The sequence below is a fragment of the Planococcus citri genome, chromosome 4 (genome assembly GCF_950023065.1).
Source record: "Planococcus citri chromosome 4, ihPlaCitr1.1, whole genome shotgun sequence".
In the NCBI taxonomy this organism is placed as follows: Eukaryota; Metazoa; Arthropoda; class Insecta; order Hemiptera; family Pseudococcidae; genus Planococcus; species Planococcus citri.
The window spans coordinates 35630654-35650909 of record NC_088680.1 but is presented as its reverse complement, the minus strand read 5'-3'; the positions used below and the strand labels follow the sequence as shown (position 1 = coordinate 35650909).

The following is a 20256-nucleotide window of genomic DNA, read 5'->3' as shown; positions in this document are numbered from 1 at the left end:
AAAATGTATGCGGCCTATATGGTTTCTCGTTTTGTTAACTATTTTGCTCAAACTTCTGCAACTGAGTTATTAAAACCTATTCAGTCTGTTCCAATTGAGGAATTACCTGCAATTACTCACATAAAAATGGCATATCACCTCTTAGATCCCCGTGTATGTCAAATCATTCAGGCTGAAATTCGAGTATACTTGGCTAAAAAAGTATACAAAATAGCTGATCGACTTCGCAAAAATCAGTATGCTTCAAAATCGAGTTGTTCTCAACTCCTTTTTTAAGTTATGTCTACAAATAAGATTTAACCCCCATGATATATTAATAAGTACTATTTTTAGTTAATTTTAGCACAAGTATGTCTGTATAGCAAAGTATTTCAATAAAAAATCTTGGAACTTTATCTCTTGTTCTTTTTTAATGAGGAAACACAATTTTTACTTCAATAACACACTTTATTACAAAACACACAAGTAAGAACAAATGAGTATCAGCTATCATTATTTTCCTGTAATAAATACTTTGAAATATCACAATGACCCCAAGGTAAAGTATCCTCGGAGTTTGGTATGATGAAACGCTTATCATCATCGTAAGTTAAAGCAATCTTATTCAATAACTGTGTAAAAATGACATGTTTAAAACTTCTAAAATTATACATTTGCTTATAAATAGTCACTTTATTCTCTAAACAATTCTTAAAATCATCCAATGTCACATCATTTTCTACCACATTTTTTTTAACTCCCTTAATTTTTTTAACAATTTTTTGTATTTTTAATTCATCTTCAACACCATAACAATACGACTTAGCTTTAGTACCTAAAAACAGTAATACTAATTTACCCTTACATTCATCTTTGAACATACCAACCACTTTTTTATTGACTTGTGGTAAACCATAACGATTATTGATCGGATATTCACTTGTATCAAATCTTGCATCAATGTCGTCTTTTATATCAGTGTAAAAATCATTTGTGGTGATTTCATAAATTAATGAATCAGTATCCGTGTACAGGAGCTCAACACGGGTATCATACTTTGGTATGATATATTCATAATGGAAATCGTACATTAAATATTTGGCCAAGTCTAAAACACAAAATCCTATATAAATAGGCTTATCATATACCACCTTTACTTTGTTCATCTGCACAGCTACTAGGTTTTCATTAAAAATACTGCTACTATGAAAGTTTGGAAAGCTTATATAATGCTGTGCACCCCACTTCCTTCCACGATTCTCCCAGTGTGTTAACAACCTCACATCGACTCGTTTGTCAACATTCTCCATAGTTTTCCCAAAAACAGCATTGTTCATAAGTTTATAGAAATCTTTTTCAAATTCATTTGATGCTTGGGCACGCATTGATGTATTAAGGTCGATGTAAGTTTTTAACCAAGGTGATTGATTGAATTCCAAGATTCGATGGATTTTGACAAGTTTCAGACCATGTTTTAAACACTGCTTCAGGTTACGGTAATGAATAACATACTTCGATTTATTTTGAACATTTGCAATAAGCTTGGGATGTTTCGAAGTTTTGTTGGGGGGAATGATATTTTCAGGACAAAATGGATAGCCTTTGTGGGAATTGTGTAAATTTTCTGGATAAATCAGATCTACTTCAAGAATGTAACCTACACAAGAATCGTCTGATTTTGTAGATAAATTGAAGTACTCCACTTCATAACTTTTCAGCCACCTAAAATTATTGGTAGGTAATGGTTGAGACATTGCCCATCCATACAAATTGTTTGCATCTAAATACACAAGATAACTGGAGGGTTGGGAAGGATCGTAATTGGACATATATTTATTATTAGCGGATGCCATTCGTTTTGAGCATTGAGATAATCCCCCTCTAATACCTTGTTTTATGAAATAGAACATATCTACATCGCTAAATAATTGCAAAGAAATTTTTGTTTGCTTCAACATCGCATCCCAGCTAAGTCCAGGCGCTGTATAGTACTGTGCAGGATCTAAACCATAAGTTTTCAAACAAATATTTCGGAAATTTTCAAAAACATCAGTGAGTAACAGAACATCAGTTTTCAAATACAAATCTGAATATTCACCTAAATTTTTGCATTTAAATTCTTGCCAAACCTTTGCAGCCTGTTTATATTGCATTTCTGAAATATTAGAACCTACTAATTTTGAATAAAACTGATCATGTGATGGAAGAGAATCAAGAGCCAATTTATCCTCACAATCAACAAACTCATAAGGGAAGACACCTTTCTCCTTTAATAATTCAAATTTATATGGCTCGTTTGGGAAGCAAGTCCTGAGGGTTTCCAATTGATCTGATTGTAAATTTTTTGCAAGCTTATCTAAACTACATGCCATGAACCTGCAAGAGTCTATGAACCTAATTTTCAAGTTTTTTACATATGTCGTACCTGCACCGATCTCATCATCTTCATCATCATTGTGATCATATGCCTGCACGCTTTTTGAAAACGAAATATATTTTTCTTTCGTACAAGGTATTAGATCAACTTTTTCATCATTATAACCAATTTCAGGAATAAGAAAATGGGCATCATAGTTACTCAAATTATGTATCACAATTGGGATGAAACAAGGACGTTTGAGTTGTTGGTTGCAGACAGAGTGAGCAGGGCCTCGATAGCATCCTGTGTAGTGATCATGATCGTGAACTTTGACATCGTTAATAGAAAATGACATGTTACAAATATAGCAGCAAGAGGCGTTTTCAAAACTCTCCTTTTGTTCAGGTGTTAACGAATTCATCGGCTTACTAGTCAGCATATGGGGTCGTATCCATTCTACCTCCTTTTGAATTTCTTCCCAAAATTTTTTCACACAATCACTACCACGATATAAATTGAATTTATCTAAACTGGGATCGAATGAACATTTGATATAATAGCCAAAACTAAATGGTTGATGAATTGAAATTTTCTCAGTGAATGATTTTGATAGATCATTAAAGCACGAGGAAAACGGTTTCAAAAATGCTTCAAAATCTGTGTAAATAACAAACGGGACTCTTAACATTTTAGAAATATTTTTGAATTTGATAAAAGATCGTTCCCCAAATGGCATAAATGTTCTAACGTGATTACAATCATTTTTCTTGTGTTCCTCTAATTTTCTCCAGTCATAAAACCATAAAAGACATCCATCACAAAATTTTTTTTCATGACCTTCCTGATTGATTTGCCTTGATATCAGGCGGCTCATGCTTCTAATCAAGCAATAATGACTATTACCAGAATCATTTTTCAAGTATAGTAAATTAATGTGATGACTTTTTTCAACTTGTCGGTAATAAAGTGGACCACAAACCGATTCATTTTCAACACCATAAACATTTACACTTATTTCAGGATTTAGAGCTTCAAATTTGGGAATATCAGTCAATTTCATTGGGAAAGTTAAACCTTGGAAATTAACACCAGGAAATGTTGAATAATGTGTGTAGGAAGTCTGGCGATTAGGTTGAGGAATTTGTTGTAAATTTGAGAGAGCAGCAACAATACACCAGGCAAAACATGCATTATCCACATTCCTGATATTGAGAACAGCTTTTCTTTTCTCCAACCATTGAGGTAATGGCATGAAGGAGGAGGCATTTAGGGGGTTAAATTTGTTGAAGTTGATTTCCAAAAACTGTACGTTTTTTAGCATCCACCCTGATCCTTTACCTTGGAATTCTTCACTTTTTGAATCAATTACATTTTGAAAGTCTGAATATTGCTCACAAAAATTTGATGTTGAGGAATTGAAAATCACATTTTTTGTGTTGAAGGATTTGATGTCTTCAATGTCTGGATGTTTCACATACTTAGCAAAAAGTTCTAAATTATATTTAAAATTTTCATGTGTTTGAGAAATTTCAGAACAAATTTTTGAAACGTATGAGGTGACAGCATTCATAAATTCCCTTATCCCTTCAATAAAATCAGCAGTAGGTCTAATTCTAAACGAGCATATTCTTCTTTTAAAAGCACTTTGCATTTCACTTCCTTCGATGTTGTTGGTGTTGTCTTCATTCTATTCACAGGGGTAGTGGTTGAAGCTCCAAGGCCAATACTGGTATCAGAATTATTGCTGGTATCGTTTGATGTCATTGGTGTTGCCTTCATTGCATTCACAGGGGTAGTAGTTGCAGCTCCTAGCCCAATAGTACACATTCGTTCACTTTTATCTTTGTGGGCTAGTGATTTCAAATGCCCCAAATATTTCTCTTTTTCTACTTCAACCTTACATATTGGGCACATTATCTTTGTTGGAGTAGAATTTTTGTTTTGAACATCCACTTTGATTTTTTTTGCTGGAGGGGGGTTTGGGTCACCAGTGGCTACTGCTTGAGCAGAAAATTGCGGAACTTCGGAGGATGAGCTTGATGGGTTCCCATTGGTATTGATTGGATTGCTCACTACTGGTATTGATGTGATCCCTGCAGAAAAAGTTGATGATTGAGCTAAGGGTACTGCAGATTTGTCAATTTTATCACGTTTATGCCATACTGCATGACATTTCAGTGCAAAATGACTTGAAAATTTTCGTTGACAAATTTCACATTCAACCTCATAAAGGAAGATAGACTTTTCTGGATGATGTTCACACATATGTTGATTAAATAAATCACTCCGCGAAAATGTTGAGCCACACAGTTCACAACATCTAGCAACTACTTTAACATCACTATGGACTGTTTTATTGTGTCTGTTTAAATTACTTTTGTTCGCGAAATTTTTATTACACTTTTCACAATTAAAAACCATTTTACAGATTGGTGACAAAATTTAACACTCAAGGTTTGAAATACTTGTTGAAAAAAATAGCAGATTATTGAAAAAATTTATCACTCAAGGTTCGAATTACTTGTTGAAAAAAAAAATCAGCACTTAAGGTTTGAACTACTACACCAACGATCAACTGAAATCACAACTCAACTAAAGCAGATATTCCTTTGGCTCGTCAGTTTATATAGATGTGTGAATGCATAGGTAGGTGAACTAGATTAATGATTTTTCTGACAAATGAAGGTGGCAAATGACTATCCCAGGTAAGTATACTATAGTGGCGCCTATCAGTTGACAAATGAATTTTTTAATCTTTTCTGGTGCTAATTTTTTTAATGACTTTCTCTCATGTGATCAGGTGCGATCAAGCGAGGGGGGGGGGGTTGTATGAAAATTACAAGTTCGGCGAATGCTAGTCAACTCTACTCTAGACTAGGTAGTCCACTCTACTCTGGACTAGGCAGTTCAGAGTAGGCTGGTGTAGTCTTATGGACTATTCAACTATAGTCTGAGGCCATAGTCCAGATTAGCATTCGCCGAAATCGTAATTTTCATGGAAAAATCGAAGTTTTTCGGAAAATTCCATGGAAAAATGCCGATTTTCACGCGAATTTCACGTATGGACTATGGTCCATAGGGTAATGGACTACTGGTCCTAGGGGGTCTGGAGTATAGTCCAGTGGACTAAGGGACTAACTAGTCCCGTCGTGGTATTGGTATATTCCTACTACTCAGGACATGCACTCCTCCAAGATATTAAATTAAAGTTTCTAGAAATTAATAACGATGTTTAACCACAACAGCAATGGAAATCGATCAAGATCCAGAGGAGGTAATTGAAATAATAGGGGACGTATGTCTTTACTTTCCGACAACGCGAGAGAAAAACATCAATGGAATCTGGAAGCGTTTATTTGTAAAAGTCGATTTACAGGGGACCATCGTTTCCTACAAGTATATTCCAATTCCGGAAGCGATGGAGATAGAGAAAAGACTAAAGGAAATCGGGCTGTAATCCATACGATCACCTATGTTGATAAATTGTAAATAGTAAATATCCAATACTCTCGATTATAGACAATAAGTGATAATGAATGAAACATGGATAGCTGAGGTATAACGTAATCACTTATACTTTGGTTACCATGTAACTTCAAAGAGGGAGATTAGATGCACAGAATCTTATTTAAAGTTTGCCAAAAGTTGAATTCAAGTTCTGAAGAAATGAAAGTGAGTTTGAAAATTAAAGTTTTGGGTATAGGTACATATAATTGTAGAAATTTTGCATTTTTTTTTTTGTTCGGGAAAATGAGCCAAAAACTCAAACCTGCCATTGAAAAAACCCTTCCAAAAAATTGATCCCTGAAGAAAACTGCCAACAAGGAAAATATTATTCGAAAACCAAAAAAAATATATCTATAAGTTGGGCAATGGCTAATTGTTATAGTGTAGAAAAAGAACCACCAGCACGTTACTTCATTGCACAGTTGTTAAGGGCACAAAATGGAAAATTGACAGGAAATTTTCTCAGGCCAGCATTCACCAAGATGCACTTTGGTTTCGTCTACAAATATCCTCAAGTGTCAGACAAGTACAAAAGCACTTTTTTAGATAAATATTGGCCAGTTTACCTGATCCTGTGAAACATGTTTGAGAGCTTATGGATTCTAATATTCTTGCAAACCATCTACATATATTCTATTTGAGTACTTGATGAAGACTACGTATATTTATTTGCGATTTAAACATAAAAAATACAAATTTTAATTTTGTTTTCATTTGTTCACAATTACCCCCAAGTTTCAGGGTAATGGTGAAAACGCCTGAGGCAATAGTGAACACACTGGTATTTTTCACTCAATCAATATTATGTAATTTTTCCAACGCCATAGGATAGCAGAACTTATAACTGATCCGATGGTATATACCTGATAATAATTAGAAATATTATACTACGTTTTTTTTTAATTTTTAAATGCCCACTTTGAAAAATGTTGAAAAATGTTCACCATTACCCCGCTTGGCCTTACTTGTTCTCTTTTTGTATTTCCATTAAAAAATACTGTAAATTTAGCGCAAATGTGTCGTCAACTTCTTCCCTACCCCAAATACCACGAAAATAGGTTGCATTTTATCCAACATTTAGCAAATAGTTGAATATTTCAGTAAGCAGAATTTTCATTTTCCGTGCGATAACGATAACTAAATATTGATATTCGCAATAAAGAATAAGAACTTGGACAACTGAAAAAGAAATTAGCATAATACTGCGATAAAATGTTTTCTATATACCCTAATAAATGTTCTTTTAAACTAAAACGTTTAAAAAACAGAAAAATTTACAAATTCCAAATATTGTTAATAGTGAAAATAAGACCCAATGAAAAATGGAAGTGGCCAATAGACGTAAATGTAGAGGGAAAAGTACCACACTTGACGTTGATGTCAATGACAACGACAACGGTGGCATGGTCTGTGGCGAAAAGGATTAAGAAATAATCATCACGATTTCACTTGGATCTTAGCCTCCGAATTTTTGTAACTATTTGTAAATTACATATGTAAGCAAACTAATGTTTTCATGTTATTGTAGGTTAATATGTAAGTATTCTTATATAATAAATCATTCTAATAAATGGCCAAAGAAATTCATAATTGTTCAACTTCTTCAACAGCAGATAGAAAGAATATGTGTTTAAAGCAACGGGCATTTACGTACTTTGAAAACATTTTTGCAATTTCTGATACAAAACGCTGAGAAAGAATGTACTAGAATAAGTCGATCGAAGCACATAATCTGTAGTATACTTAAATGAAAATGAAATCAAAATTTTTGTAAGACTAGGAGGATTCCATACAATATCATCTTTTCTTGCAGCAATTGGATTTATTATGGCTGGAAGTGGCTTGAAAGAAGCGCTATGTGAAATTTTTGCTCTCAACTCTGTAGAAAAACTACTTACTGGACACTCTTACAGTAGAGCAGTAAGAGCGCATTTTCTCATGTATCAAGCTCTAGGAAGCATCATTATGAAAGAATTGAATGCCATTGAAAAAGAGCTTAAATAAGTATATGAACTTATTTTTACTAGTTCCTTAATTTTTACAGATTCGCTCACAATTGCAGAAAAGGAGACTTACGATATGTAAAATTTCATACAAAGTTTTGTGAGCAAATTGCAAAGATTAAAACTCAAGGAAAAACTGCCCAACTAAGGGCTCAATACTTCTCTGTGGCATCTTCGATGAAAACATTCATAATGGCTGAAAGATCTGGGAACTGAGCACACCACTTGGAATGTATGGCTTCAGTGGTCATTTCTTTTATGCTAAATCAGCACATTTGTATCTGTACAGATGCTTCAGAATTGGAACCAGAATTTACCAATTTCATGAAGAAATATTTCACAATTGGCCAGTCTTAAAAAATTTAGGGTGGGATACCAACAGATATGACAATAGAGCAAACCTTGATGAAAACCATGAAAACTGTTGGAGGGTTAACGCATGGTCGCGGTGTGAAAGATGATGTATTTGTCGCGGAAACCTGCTAAAAGGGAACACGAAGGACGATATTTCGAGAAATATATCTTCGGGGTTACCAGTTACGATGCCGACAAGCAAAGGTACACATTGGAATTCCTACATTACGAAAAATATTACATAAAGGTACCTTTGTCATTGTTGACGTGCCAGTACGTTCACACGCTGTTCAACAAAAACAAAAAATCGCCTCAACTGGCAGCGGTTGCAAAACTTGCGATACTTAATGATACATTTTTGAAAATTCGACAACTGTAAGTACTTGAATAATTATGAGTATTATATAAAATTTACTAAGTGTGTATTTTTAGGTTAATTTTATTATAAACAGTATGTTTTTGAAACCGATTTTTCGTAAGTATACTAAATGAAATATGTAACACTAAATTTATTTCTAATGAATTACGAAAATCGGCTGTTTAAATTTTCTTTCTTATCTGGCGTAATAAACTGTGAATCGTACAAACATTCAATTTTGCGATGAAACATTTACCAGCTATGACAGTTCCAGATTGTACATAGACGAATCCTGTTCATCTGGGTACATAGATACTGCAGGCGGATTTCGTATCTTATGCATTCTCTCCTAGAAACATGGTCGAAAATTTCGTGTGGTCAGTTTTGACCACATTGTAAAACTTTTTCGCGATATTTTGTACCTACGAGTACAATGGAAAATGAAAACGGTGCAACGTAAATTGTATCTAAGTAAGTATGTTTAATTTTTCATTTCAAACTTCACATATATCGATAGTAGATAGATATCTATTTGAACATGTATTTTAGTATCACATATGTATTTGATTTTATTAAATTTGATTTTCATGAAAAAATTTTCAAGTTGGAATTTGTTTCTAAAAAAAATTACCTATATAATAAAAACGATGAAAAAAATTGTTCACAATATTTCGAAAACGCCATCCAGAATTGAGCATCCATGCACCAGAAAAGTCCAGCTAAAGCTTGAACTTTGATAGGTACAGTTTACGCGTATGCTATGCCATATCGCTCTTACCTACTTATTTTAGTCGTAGGTACTACATAGGTAGTAAGTAATCGCAGTACTAAAAAGTCGCGCAATCGCAAGTTTGCGTTGTGTATTTTCATAATGTTCAAAATTTTATTCGATTTTTATAACTGTTAGTGTAATTATAATGCAACATTTGTATGCAGAGAGACACTGCGGATTCGAAACTTATCGAAAGTTGAGTCTTATTCCTATTTTTATTCAACATTAATTAATTTTTCAGCGAAAATGCTGAAAATGACCAATACCTTTTGTTGGGAAAACCTACAAAAAAATTTGTTGTCGTCTCAGAACTTGCGCTGTACTCAGAAAAAAGTGACAAGAGGAAAGTGCCTCATGTCATTCCTATCAACTGGATGGAATACGATGAAGAACATGATTTGAAATTTTGGTGGCCTCCCACAAAGGTTTGAGGAGGAATGACTATTTCTGATCTCGTGGAAAAGTGCGTTGACCCCGATAAAAGATAATCGTAAGCTAATGCCATCAAGCTGGGAAACAAAAAAATGCGCAACACATTCATGTAAGTAAACCTCATAGGTAAGGTGAATTTAAACATCGAATCAATAGAAACATATCAATGAAAGCTGCTGTACTTGTAAAGCAAATACTGCGCAAGTATACTGTAGCATTTCTGCTGAAGTCAATGGAGTGAGCTCTTACTATTATAATCTTTGGTAAGATTTAATATTTTCAAGCTTGTATTAGTTTCCTTCGCAAGGTCTAAAACTTGGAAGACATTTTGAGTAGAACTGACGTAATTCAAAGCTGGGGAAAATATTCGACCAAATGTCTTGAAGTACATCAGTCAAAACGTACTGCAGACATGGCCTGCTGTTACAAACAAAAATCAGGTTCCAGATTACCTCGCGATGCGCATTTGCATGAAAATGTGGATTTTTGTGTTCAAGATAACTGAATTATATCTGCAAACCATAAATTGGTATATGCAAATTCAAGGAAACTGTACCTATGTGACTAAGGAAAAAATTTGTTTGATCTCAATTTGGACCCCAAAAGGCCTGAAAATTGCTACCATAAGATAACCTTACAGTCCTGAGTTTTTAAAAAAATTTTTACTGATATTAAACGAAGACAATCGAACTCTGTGGTTCAAATCCGCCAAACACGAACAGTTTCATCACCTAGAAAAACGTTCGTTAAATTTACACCATGGAAAAGGGAATTGGAATTGCTTATACCTTCGGTAGCGGAAATGGAAAAATCCAATACGAAACTAAGTGATGCAGATTATTTCGCTCAATTGGTAAGATTTTATCATGTTTGTGTGAATATCAGTGCAGGAAAATCGTTTTCGCTCACATGCGATCAAGTTTAAAAGTGGGGAAGGGAAAGCCATGTTGTAGCTTACGCGATCTTTCCTTTTTTTTTTTATACACAGTATTTCTATTTTTCACGGTCTTTTTTTGAAAAAACCAAAAATTGACCAAAAATTTGTGGCTTTTACCATCTTTTTATTTTTTCTATACATTTTTTTCTTGATAACGTTCTTCTGCGTATATTTCTTTTCGATGAAGCCAAAAATTAACTGAATGTTGTGGCTTCTGCCATCTTTTATTGTTTTTACACTCAAATTTTTCAGTATTTATTTTTATGCTTTTGAAAAAGCCAAAAATTTACGAAGTGTTTGTGGATTTTGTCATTTTTACATTTTTTCCAAGAATCCAAAAACTGACCAAATGTTGTGGCTTCTACCATCTTTTCTTTTTCTATATTTTCATTATTTACATTTTTAAATTGTATTCAACTTACCTATACATCGATTTATTTATTTATTTATTTATTTTTATTGAAAAAGTCAAAAATTGACCAAATTTTTTCCCTTTTTCTTTCATTTTCATTTTTTACGATCTTTTAAAAAAGAAACAAAAATCGGCCGAAAATTTGTGACTTTTGCCATCTTTTCAATATTTTCATTTTTTACTTTTTTTCATTCAATTTACCTATTTACCTATTTATCGACTTATTCATTTATTTTTATTAAAAAGGCCAAAAATTGACCAACTGTTTTCTTTCTTTTTTTCATTTCCATTTTTCACGGTCTTTTAAAAAAGAAACAGAAATCGGCTAGAAATTTGTGACTTTTGCCATATTTTCATTTTTTCTACGCATTTTTTCTTTTTTTATATTTTTATTTTTTACATTTTTTCATTCTATTTACCTGTTTGTCGATTTATTCATTTATTTTTATTAAAAAGGCCAAAAATTAACCAAATGTTTTTGTTCTTTTTTTTCATTTCAATAATTCACGGTCTTTTGAAAAAGAAACAAAAATCGGGCAAAAATTTGTGATTTTTGCCATTTTTTCTAAGCGTTTTTACTTTAATGACGTTCTTCTACATTTCTTTTTTAAAAAGCCAAAAATTAACTGAATGATGTGGCTTCTGCCATCTTCTATTTTTTTTTATACTTTCATTTTTATTTTTTCCAAAAATTCAATAATTGACCAAATGTTGTGGCTTCTACCATCTTTTCTTTTTTTTTATATTTTCATTTTTTACATTTTTTTCATTCTATTTACCTATTTATCCATTTATTTATTTATTTATTTATTTTTATTTGAAAAAAAAATAAACAAACAAAAATTGACCAAATGTTGTGGCTTTTGCCATCTTTCTTTTTTTTTCATCTTCATTTTTTACGGTCTTAAAAAAATCGGCCAAAAATTTGTGGCTTTTGCCATCTTTTTATTTTTTTAAAACACTTTCTTCGTTATAACGTTCTTCTACATTTTCTTATTGAAAAAGCCAAAAACTGACTGAACGTTGTGGCTTTCGCCATCTTTTCTATTTTTTTTTTTTCAAATTACTCGAAAATGTGTATCCGTCAAAGATTGGAGCTGCTGTCATCCTTTTCTTATTCGTCTTTCTTGCATTTTATTATTTTCAACTCTTCCTCGTTTGTTCGTCTGATTAGTTGCTTATCAAAAGGAAAAATTAACATGAAGAAAGCCGGAAAAAATGGCAAAAGCCACTGTAGGGTATACAGTGACTTTTCCATTTTTTCCTGCTTTTTCATTTTCAATTTTTCCTTCTGAAAAAATCTGTTTCACTGCAACACCAAAAATTCATCTTTTTTCAAAATATTTTTTACGCCCAGTTTACTTTTTTTTTTCAACCCAGATAATGTCCCGCAAATATCAAAATAGAATTTCGGACGAAGCCGTCAATTTTATTTTCATTTTCTCTTTAGCTTAAAATATTGGCGGGATTAAAAAAATCAGGATTTTTAATATAATGTTTTCCATTGCATTTGTTTGATAAATTCAATTCCTAATTTTTTTTATATTTCTACTACCTAACATCATTTTTACTTTAAATTTTTCTTTCTGATTTAAGTATTAATATTTTTTTTATTTTCAAAATAAATAATAATACAACATTTTTTTTATAAATTTAATAAAAAATTGATTTAATTTATTTAATTAAATAAATTTACTTTAAAATTTTAATAAAACAATTAATTCTAATTAATTAAATTTAATCTTAAGTATTGGTAATGCGGCTAAATGCATTTCTTTTTTTTTCAAGAAAATAGTTATAACCGAAGTTGCAGTTTTTTTGCGAGGGGGAGGGGGAGATCATAATTTGCAAAGATGGCTGTTGTTTACAACCCGAGAAGGATAAACGTATTATTGTCTGGCAATTCTGCTCGTATTTTTTTCTTCTCAAGTTATGAACGTGAATTGATGCAGTGATGGTTTTTGTAGTGCTCGAAGCTCGTATTATTAAGTACATATAACGAATTCAGTCAAGATTACCTGAGTAACTTGAAACTTCATCGTATAATTGTGTTACAACTGTTTATATATCGAATATAATCATGTTGCTGTGATCAACATGTACCATCTGGTTCATCGATATCGTTTCTACGATGACTACGCTAATGTTTTTAAGCACTGATTATTGGTTAATACATATCTCCAATTTCAGTGTCCACAATGTTCTCAAAGGCGATTGCCTAAAACAAAGGTAACGCAACACAGACAATTTGTCATTATTCTCACTGTTGTGCAATCTTGAAATGCTGCCTACTATGTGAAAAGGCAGATTGATGACTACACAAGTAAAATGAGCGAAAACTCTTGACTGATGAATAAGGTATTCGTTTTAAATGCTTCGAGACCACAGAAACCCTGCTAATATTCTCTATTCAACTTTCAAAATACGAGTAGAAACATGAGAATTCACTGAGAAAAAAATGTAAGAAGTCTAGGAAATAATTGCGATTATTCATTTACGTCCTCGAGCGGATGTAATTGAGTAGGTAATTTTTTTTTTTTTTTTTGGTGTTTATTGAGCTGGAGAGAAAAATGAAAAAAAATTGTTGGCGAATCGAATCACGATTTCGATATTTTGAAGGGAAATGTAACAAATGTCAGAATAATATATACAATACATTTACCCTATTATATTAATTCCATACGAAGTAATTTATAATTCAAATTATTTTTCATGAAATTTATTCGACCATCTTACTCCAGTGCATTAAAACTGATCAGAAGCTTGGCCCCTTTATTCAAGACATATTATCCAGTGAAAAGACGAAAAGAATGAGGATGGTCACCTAATTTTTAACTTTGTAATAGAAAGAAATCGATCTATTCCTAGTGAAATGAGAGAAAAAAGAGAATGAATACACCTCATGATGACAAAAACATTAATATTCTCGATTTTTTTCGCAGAAGAGTAACAAAAAATACTTATACTTTCATTTTTGAAATGCTTGACTGGTACTGAGACCTACCTTGTTATTTCAAGGCACTACATAAAAGGGGTACGAAAATATGAAAAGATGGTAAAAGCCACAAACCCTTGTACACTAGTATATAAGCTTGTAGACTTAGTTATTTTGTTCAATAGTGATTTAAGCCTGATGATGAACACTTCGTGTTTGAAAAGCTTTGCACTAATAAATAGTAAAAACTGAGAAGCAAGAGTTATTTTTTCCTAATACGACAATTTGAGTAAATCTGATTGATTATTAATGATTCTTCTTCTTCTTTTTTTTAAAAAAGAATTATACTCGTACATATATCGATGTACATATTTTTAAAAAATGAAGTCGAAGACAACTTTGAAAACTTGGTCAATGTTGTTGAAATCAAGTGTCCCATCAGTGTTTCAGAAATGACTGCAAGAGAATCAAGTGTCCCATCAGTGTTTCAGAAATGACTGCAAGAGAAACTGTACTGAACCGAAAAACAAAATTTTTGCGAAAAAAATGGCACTGTCGATACCTTGGAGCTTTACTGTTACCAACTGCAGGGACAGATCCATGTTGGTGTGAAGAAGGGCATATTCTGTGTTCGGACTAAAAAAGGCCTTATTTATGAAATGATTGAGCGTGATGAGTATAATGCAGTCAACTGCACAAACATCGATTCCAAAACAAGAGTCAAGTAGGAGGGCCAAATACATTTTTCTGCTGTGAACTTGCGAAACTTGAGAAAAAAAAAACAGCGAATAATTTACCCTTTTTTTTGTCCGGGAAATTTTCATTAAATAATTGGTGAAACTTTCGTTCAACAGTTCGTGGTATACAATCGTGCTTTGATCGCTTACTGTCTTTTTAATATTTTGTTAATGTGAAAAATATTCGATAGCGTTATTGCAATTCGCGTCTTCGGTTCAAGAAAAGATGGTTTCTACGCAGGACATTTTCTACGCCTGAACCGGAACAGTATCTAAAGAAAAGTGATAAATTTTTTGATATTAATTAATTTACTAAATAGAATTCCAATTTTTTATTGTATTTTTACTAATATCATTTTTACTTTAAATTTTTCCATTTGATTCACTCAACAATTTCCTCATTTTTAATTTGAATATTATTTTTTTTTTTATAAACCTTATCTCTCGATGAAGAGGATCGGTTTATTCTTCCAAAGCGTAGAAGAATTTTTTGATCAAGTACCTATTTTATTTGTTAACTACATTTTATTATTGTTATTATCTACCTACTTCATTTGTTATGATTGTATATCGTTTACCTTTTTTGAATTCGCAGTCAACTCACTCAATGTGAACGTCGGGCCCCGGTCGTGACATTTAATAAAAAACAAGACGTGTCATCGTAGAAATTTCAACGACATCTAGCATAGGGAACTAGATAACTAGTTCACATCAAAAAGCCAAAACGTCAACAAACATCTACCGCCCTTCTTCACTCTTTTCAAACAATTGAAAAAATCCACGCCAATGGAGTTGATCGAAGAAACTGATGCCATTGCGCTAGGAAATAAAGACATCTGCATCAATGTGGCTCAAAAATAATTTTGTTCCGGTAAGGTGAATTTAAACATCGAATCAATAGAAACATATCAATGAAAAAGCTTGTAAAGCAAATACAGCGCAAGAATACTGTAGCATTTCTACTGAAGTCAATGAAGTGAACTCCTACTAAACAAGACGTGTCAATTGTCATCGTAGAAATTTCAACGACATCTTAACATAGGGAGCTAGATAACTAGTTCACATCAAAAAGCCAAAACGTCAACAAACATCTGGAATATTTTCCAAATACGACAAATTATTTTTTATCAGAAAGATACGGCAAGAGGAAATTGACCAACAAGAAGAAAGAATGGAGGTAGATGAGGACTAATCCTCCGAATCGAATGACATTGCCGTGTACTCTTTTGTATTGTTAAGCATACCTTGTATATTTTTTCTTATTTTTAGCAATGTAAAAGCATACACATCGACAAAGAGGACATTGATCTAGGTGCGAAAGACACATACATTAAATTAAGAAGACGTAAATAATCAAGCAAAATGAATTAACGTAATCTATTGTTTCATAAGACTATTTCGTCACGATGTATTTTTCATTCGAGCTGCAGAATATTAATGTGACTCCCAACGGCGATAAAATTTAGACGGTTCAGGTGTCTGAGGTGTCGAATACGCCAGCCGCGCAGATTCCGGAGAAAATCTACGTAAGAATACTCGAAATCTTCGCATTGGACTAACGTTTTGATGAGCCTTAAAATGGAAATTATCGGTAGGACGTATTTATTGAAGTAACATCAAAGTAAGTAAGAAGATTAAGGAACCACAATAAATTATAAAATAATAGGTGTCGACTTACGGCATACATTTTTACTCTTGGCAAAGATACGAGTATACAACACAAAGTAAGTTGTATACCTACTGAAATTACTGTCTCGTAAAGAACCTTACTGATTTCCTTTGAAACTGACAAAAGGAAAAAATATACAACGTTTAACTAATCCAAGTGATATCGGATATCCGATACGCTTCGTGTAGAGGAAGCTAAAAACCAAATTATTAAGGAGCTAATTAATTTACCGACCCCAAAAAGGCCGGAAAAATTAAAAAATAAATTTTCAGGCTTCAGATTTCTTACCGTTGGATGAATAAATATGACCTGACGACCCTACGGCGTCAGTCATTCGAAGAATACAACCAACAGAGGAGGCTATACGAAGAAAATTATGAGCTTGAAGAGCCGATGGATGGATGGAATTAGATTAATCGACGATCCCCTCATCCTATTTTTTTTACTATTATTTTATTATTATTAGATTCATTTATTTGCTACCTTTATTTCTGATTTCATGAATATAAATTTTTTTTTTGCAGGAATCAGCAAAACCATATCAACGTTGGTCTACAAATGACGCCCAAAACAACCATGGAAGGCACCATGTACGTACGAGTAAGTATTCCATTGTGGACCATCCACAACATCATTTTTTTAAAAAATTGATTACTTTTTTCAAAAAAAAATTGAAATTTGAAAACATTTTTGGAAAATTAATTTTAAGCTGTTTCTACACCAAAAAAAGCAACAAAGCAACCCTTAAACAGAAGAATGATCGTCAGACGTTAGAAAACATCACGTAAGTGTTTCGTTTCAGAACAATTTCATAAGTTTCACATCAGTACGGTATTTATTTCTATATACGAATGTCTGTATTTTCTTATAGGATTCTTCCCTAGGTAATTGATGCAGGAAACGGAGCAATATCTACTTGATATTTTTCAGTCACCCGATGTTTCTAGTTTTTCAAATATTCGCTTATATAATCCATCTTACCTCCTCCCCTCAAATGCTATTCCTCTAGTAAGTAAATTTATTTTTGTTTTGTTTTTATATAATTTTATAATTACGTTCTGTGTTTCTTCTTTTTTTATTAATATTAGGTATCAAGATTTAAAACCGATTTGTATGATTACCTCAATCCTGAGAGTTTTTATAATTGTAAGTTTACAATTTGTGCATGTAATTTATATAATTTTAAGTGATTAGGGCATGCAATTAATTTCTTTTAATAATAAAATCTTTCTATTTTTGGACCACCCCCCCCCCTACCAGGAGAGCGAGAATTTTTGACACGTATATGGGTACATTTCTCGGATTGAGATGAGTCTATGACAAACGTCAGCTCATGCTGTGAAAACCATAGGCCTTTCCTTATACACGAGGCTCCGAGGGCCATGTATGAGAGATACGGAAGCCTTCTAGTACAGATGATGTGTTTTCCGCAAAACAGGCTCAATTCATGTACTTGAAACATGGGTTTGAGTAGTAAGTACGGGAGTTTGGAAGAATTTTTGCCAAATTCATTCTTCCAAACTCCCGTAAAACATTCGATCTTTACTAAATTTGTGTCATTTGATCAGGCATCGAAATAGAATTTTGAAAATAAAAAAGGACTTTAAGGACCTTTTTTCACCAAAAAAATGACTAAAAAATGACCTTTAAATTACCGATTTCTAGACGTTTAGACCCAATATCAACCAACACAATTCATTTTATTTGCTATGAACTGATAAAATTTCAATCTAAAAATGTATGCGGCAAAAAACTTTGAAATTATTTTTCTATTTGAAATATTTTCATGAAACTAACAACTAATAGTAACATCCAGACCTTTTTTTGTATTTCTTTTCTGAGGGGGACGCTAAATTGAAGTTGCAAGTCCCTAATTTTCATCCCCCCTGTACATAATTTGAATTTTTGAAAAATAAAATCGAAGTACCCACACCAAATTATTTTCGAAACCCCTTCTTAATAATTTATTATTTGATCGAAACAAAGGCAAAATTACTGCTCGAGCGGAGAATGAGCAAAAAATTTGTTGAAAAAATTGGTCCAAAAAACGAAAAAACTACTATTTTGTAAGTACGAATGTTTTCATTTTACATTTTCACCTGAGCATAATAGGATCAAAAACTTTGAAAAGTTGGTGGTTCTGTTCAGAAAAAATGAAAAATTCGCATTTTTCAAACAGTTTGGGTATTACGAGTATTTTTGGAATTTTCCTACTCGATTTTTGAATTCTTAAAACAGTTGAAAGTAGCATTTTGAACAGCCCGAGCGAAGCGAGGGCATAAGCTTTAGAAAATTTGTAATTTGAAATGTAGAACAACATCAATTTTAATGAAAGGATTCGATTTTTCTGATCAACACTTTTCAAAATTGGTGGAATAACTTCAATTTTTCAGAGATTTTTTGGATTCTTTGAAAATTTTTGTTTTTCAAAGGAATTCCTATACTATTTTTTTGCTTTCTTTCTTGCCACTCATGTCAATTTCTCGCCTTTTTCTTGGTTTCTTGCTATTTTCTTGCCAGTAAACACTCACACTGAGGTAAAAACTTGAATGCTAAATTTTAGATTTAGAGCAATTTCCAAATTTTCATCATAATTCTGATCTCGGTTTCGCTTTTGAAAAAGTTACCAAAATCTATTAATTTTGTCATTTTTTAAAATTCGTTCATTTGTTTAATTGTTATGAAAATTTTTCGATATTTTCGAACTTTTCTTTGGGGGGGGGGACGCCGTCACCCTGCGTCCCCCCACAAAAAAGCCCTGGTAACATCAATTTCCATTAAAGTATAAAAATAGAAAAAAAAATGATGAAATATTAGGAATATTTTTTATGAAACTAACAACTAATAGTAACACCAATTTAAACAGGTTAGGCAACCAACTCACTCAGTCAGGCAGAGCAGCCCCATCAAACAATGCAAAACATCGCTATTCTACTGCATTTTTTTTCAACTTTTACAATTCTCTTTTTTATGTGTATAATTATAATTTTTTGTTTTTAAGACGAGGGAAAACCATGAAAATAAGGACCTAAAAAGGACTTCCTTGAAAAAAAGGACTTTTAAGGACCAAAATTGGGAAAAATGACAAAGTCATTATAAAAATGACCACTTGCGATGCCTGTTTGATAGACAATTTTATCGTCTTTCGAATGATGATAACATTTTTTCAATTCGGAAAAGTCTTCATTGCAAAAATTACGATTTTCCGAATTAAAACGTGGAATTTTCAGCACAACAAATGTGACTCAGACCATTAATTCTAGAAATCCACGGCTGTTTTTACCGCGGTTGTCCACACTGTTTTCGAGAACGCACATCCGAATATTCGAACTCATACGTGAGAATTAATATTAGATGACTTTACAGTACATGTGGAACCAGCCGAAAACTGCAATTTACCAGTCAAAATCAAAGCAGATACGTTCATTTCCCATGCGATATGGATACCGATTGCATTGAGAATGCTGCGGAAGATGAGACGCTGAGTGTAACGTGACAAGAAACTGTAAATAATTATACAATAATTCCAAGAAACCCAAGGGTATCACTATGGATACACGCTATCAAAATACTATGTCAAAAAAGCATTCTCTCAGATGTCTCAAAGAAAACCCTGTAATCATAGAGAAGTGGGAGTATCAAATTTATGCCGAATAATGTACCGCTGATGCTGATTTGAGAAGACATAAGACTGATGATAGCTTGGTTGTGTACATAGAAGATAATCGGGAAGCATTTTATGTTGGCTGTACCGAAAATTGCTACAGGTAATGTAACAAAACAAACATGTCTCAAATAATCA

General features: G+C 32.6%; 1 protein-coding gene across 1 annotated transcript; it reads right to left on the bottom strand.

Annotated features, from left to right (window-relative positions):
* Window positions 1-366: 366 nt before the first annotated feature.
* Window positions 367-18966, bottom strand: LOC135842799 (uncharacterized). Its single transcript, XM_065360435.1, has one exon. It carries the CDS (start codon window positions 3987-3989, stop codon window positions 483-485), a length of 3507 nt encoding a protein of 1168 aa, XP_065216507.1. The 5' UTR covers window positions 3990-18966; the 3' UTR covers window positions 367-482.
* Between the last annotated feature and the right edge of the window lie 1290 nt (window positions 18967-20256).

Coding starts and splice junctions, on each gene's coding strand:
- LOC135842799 (XM_065360435.1), bottom strand. CDS start 3,989: ATGCAAAGTGCTTTTAAAAGAAGAATATGCTCGTTTAGAATTAGACCT.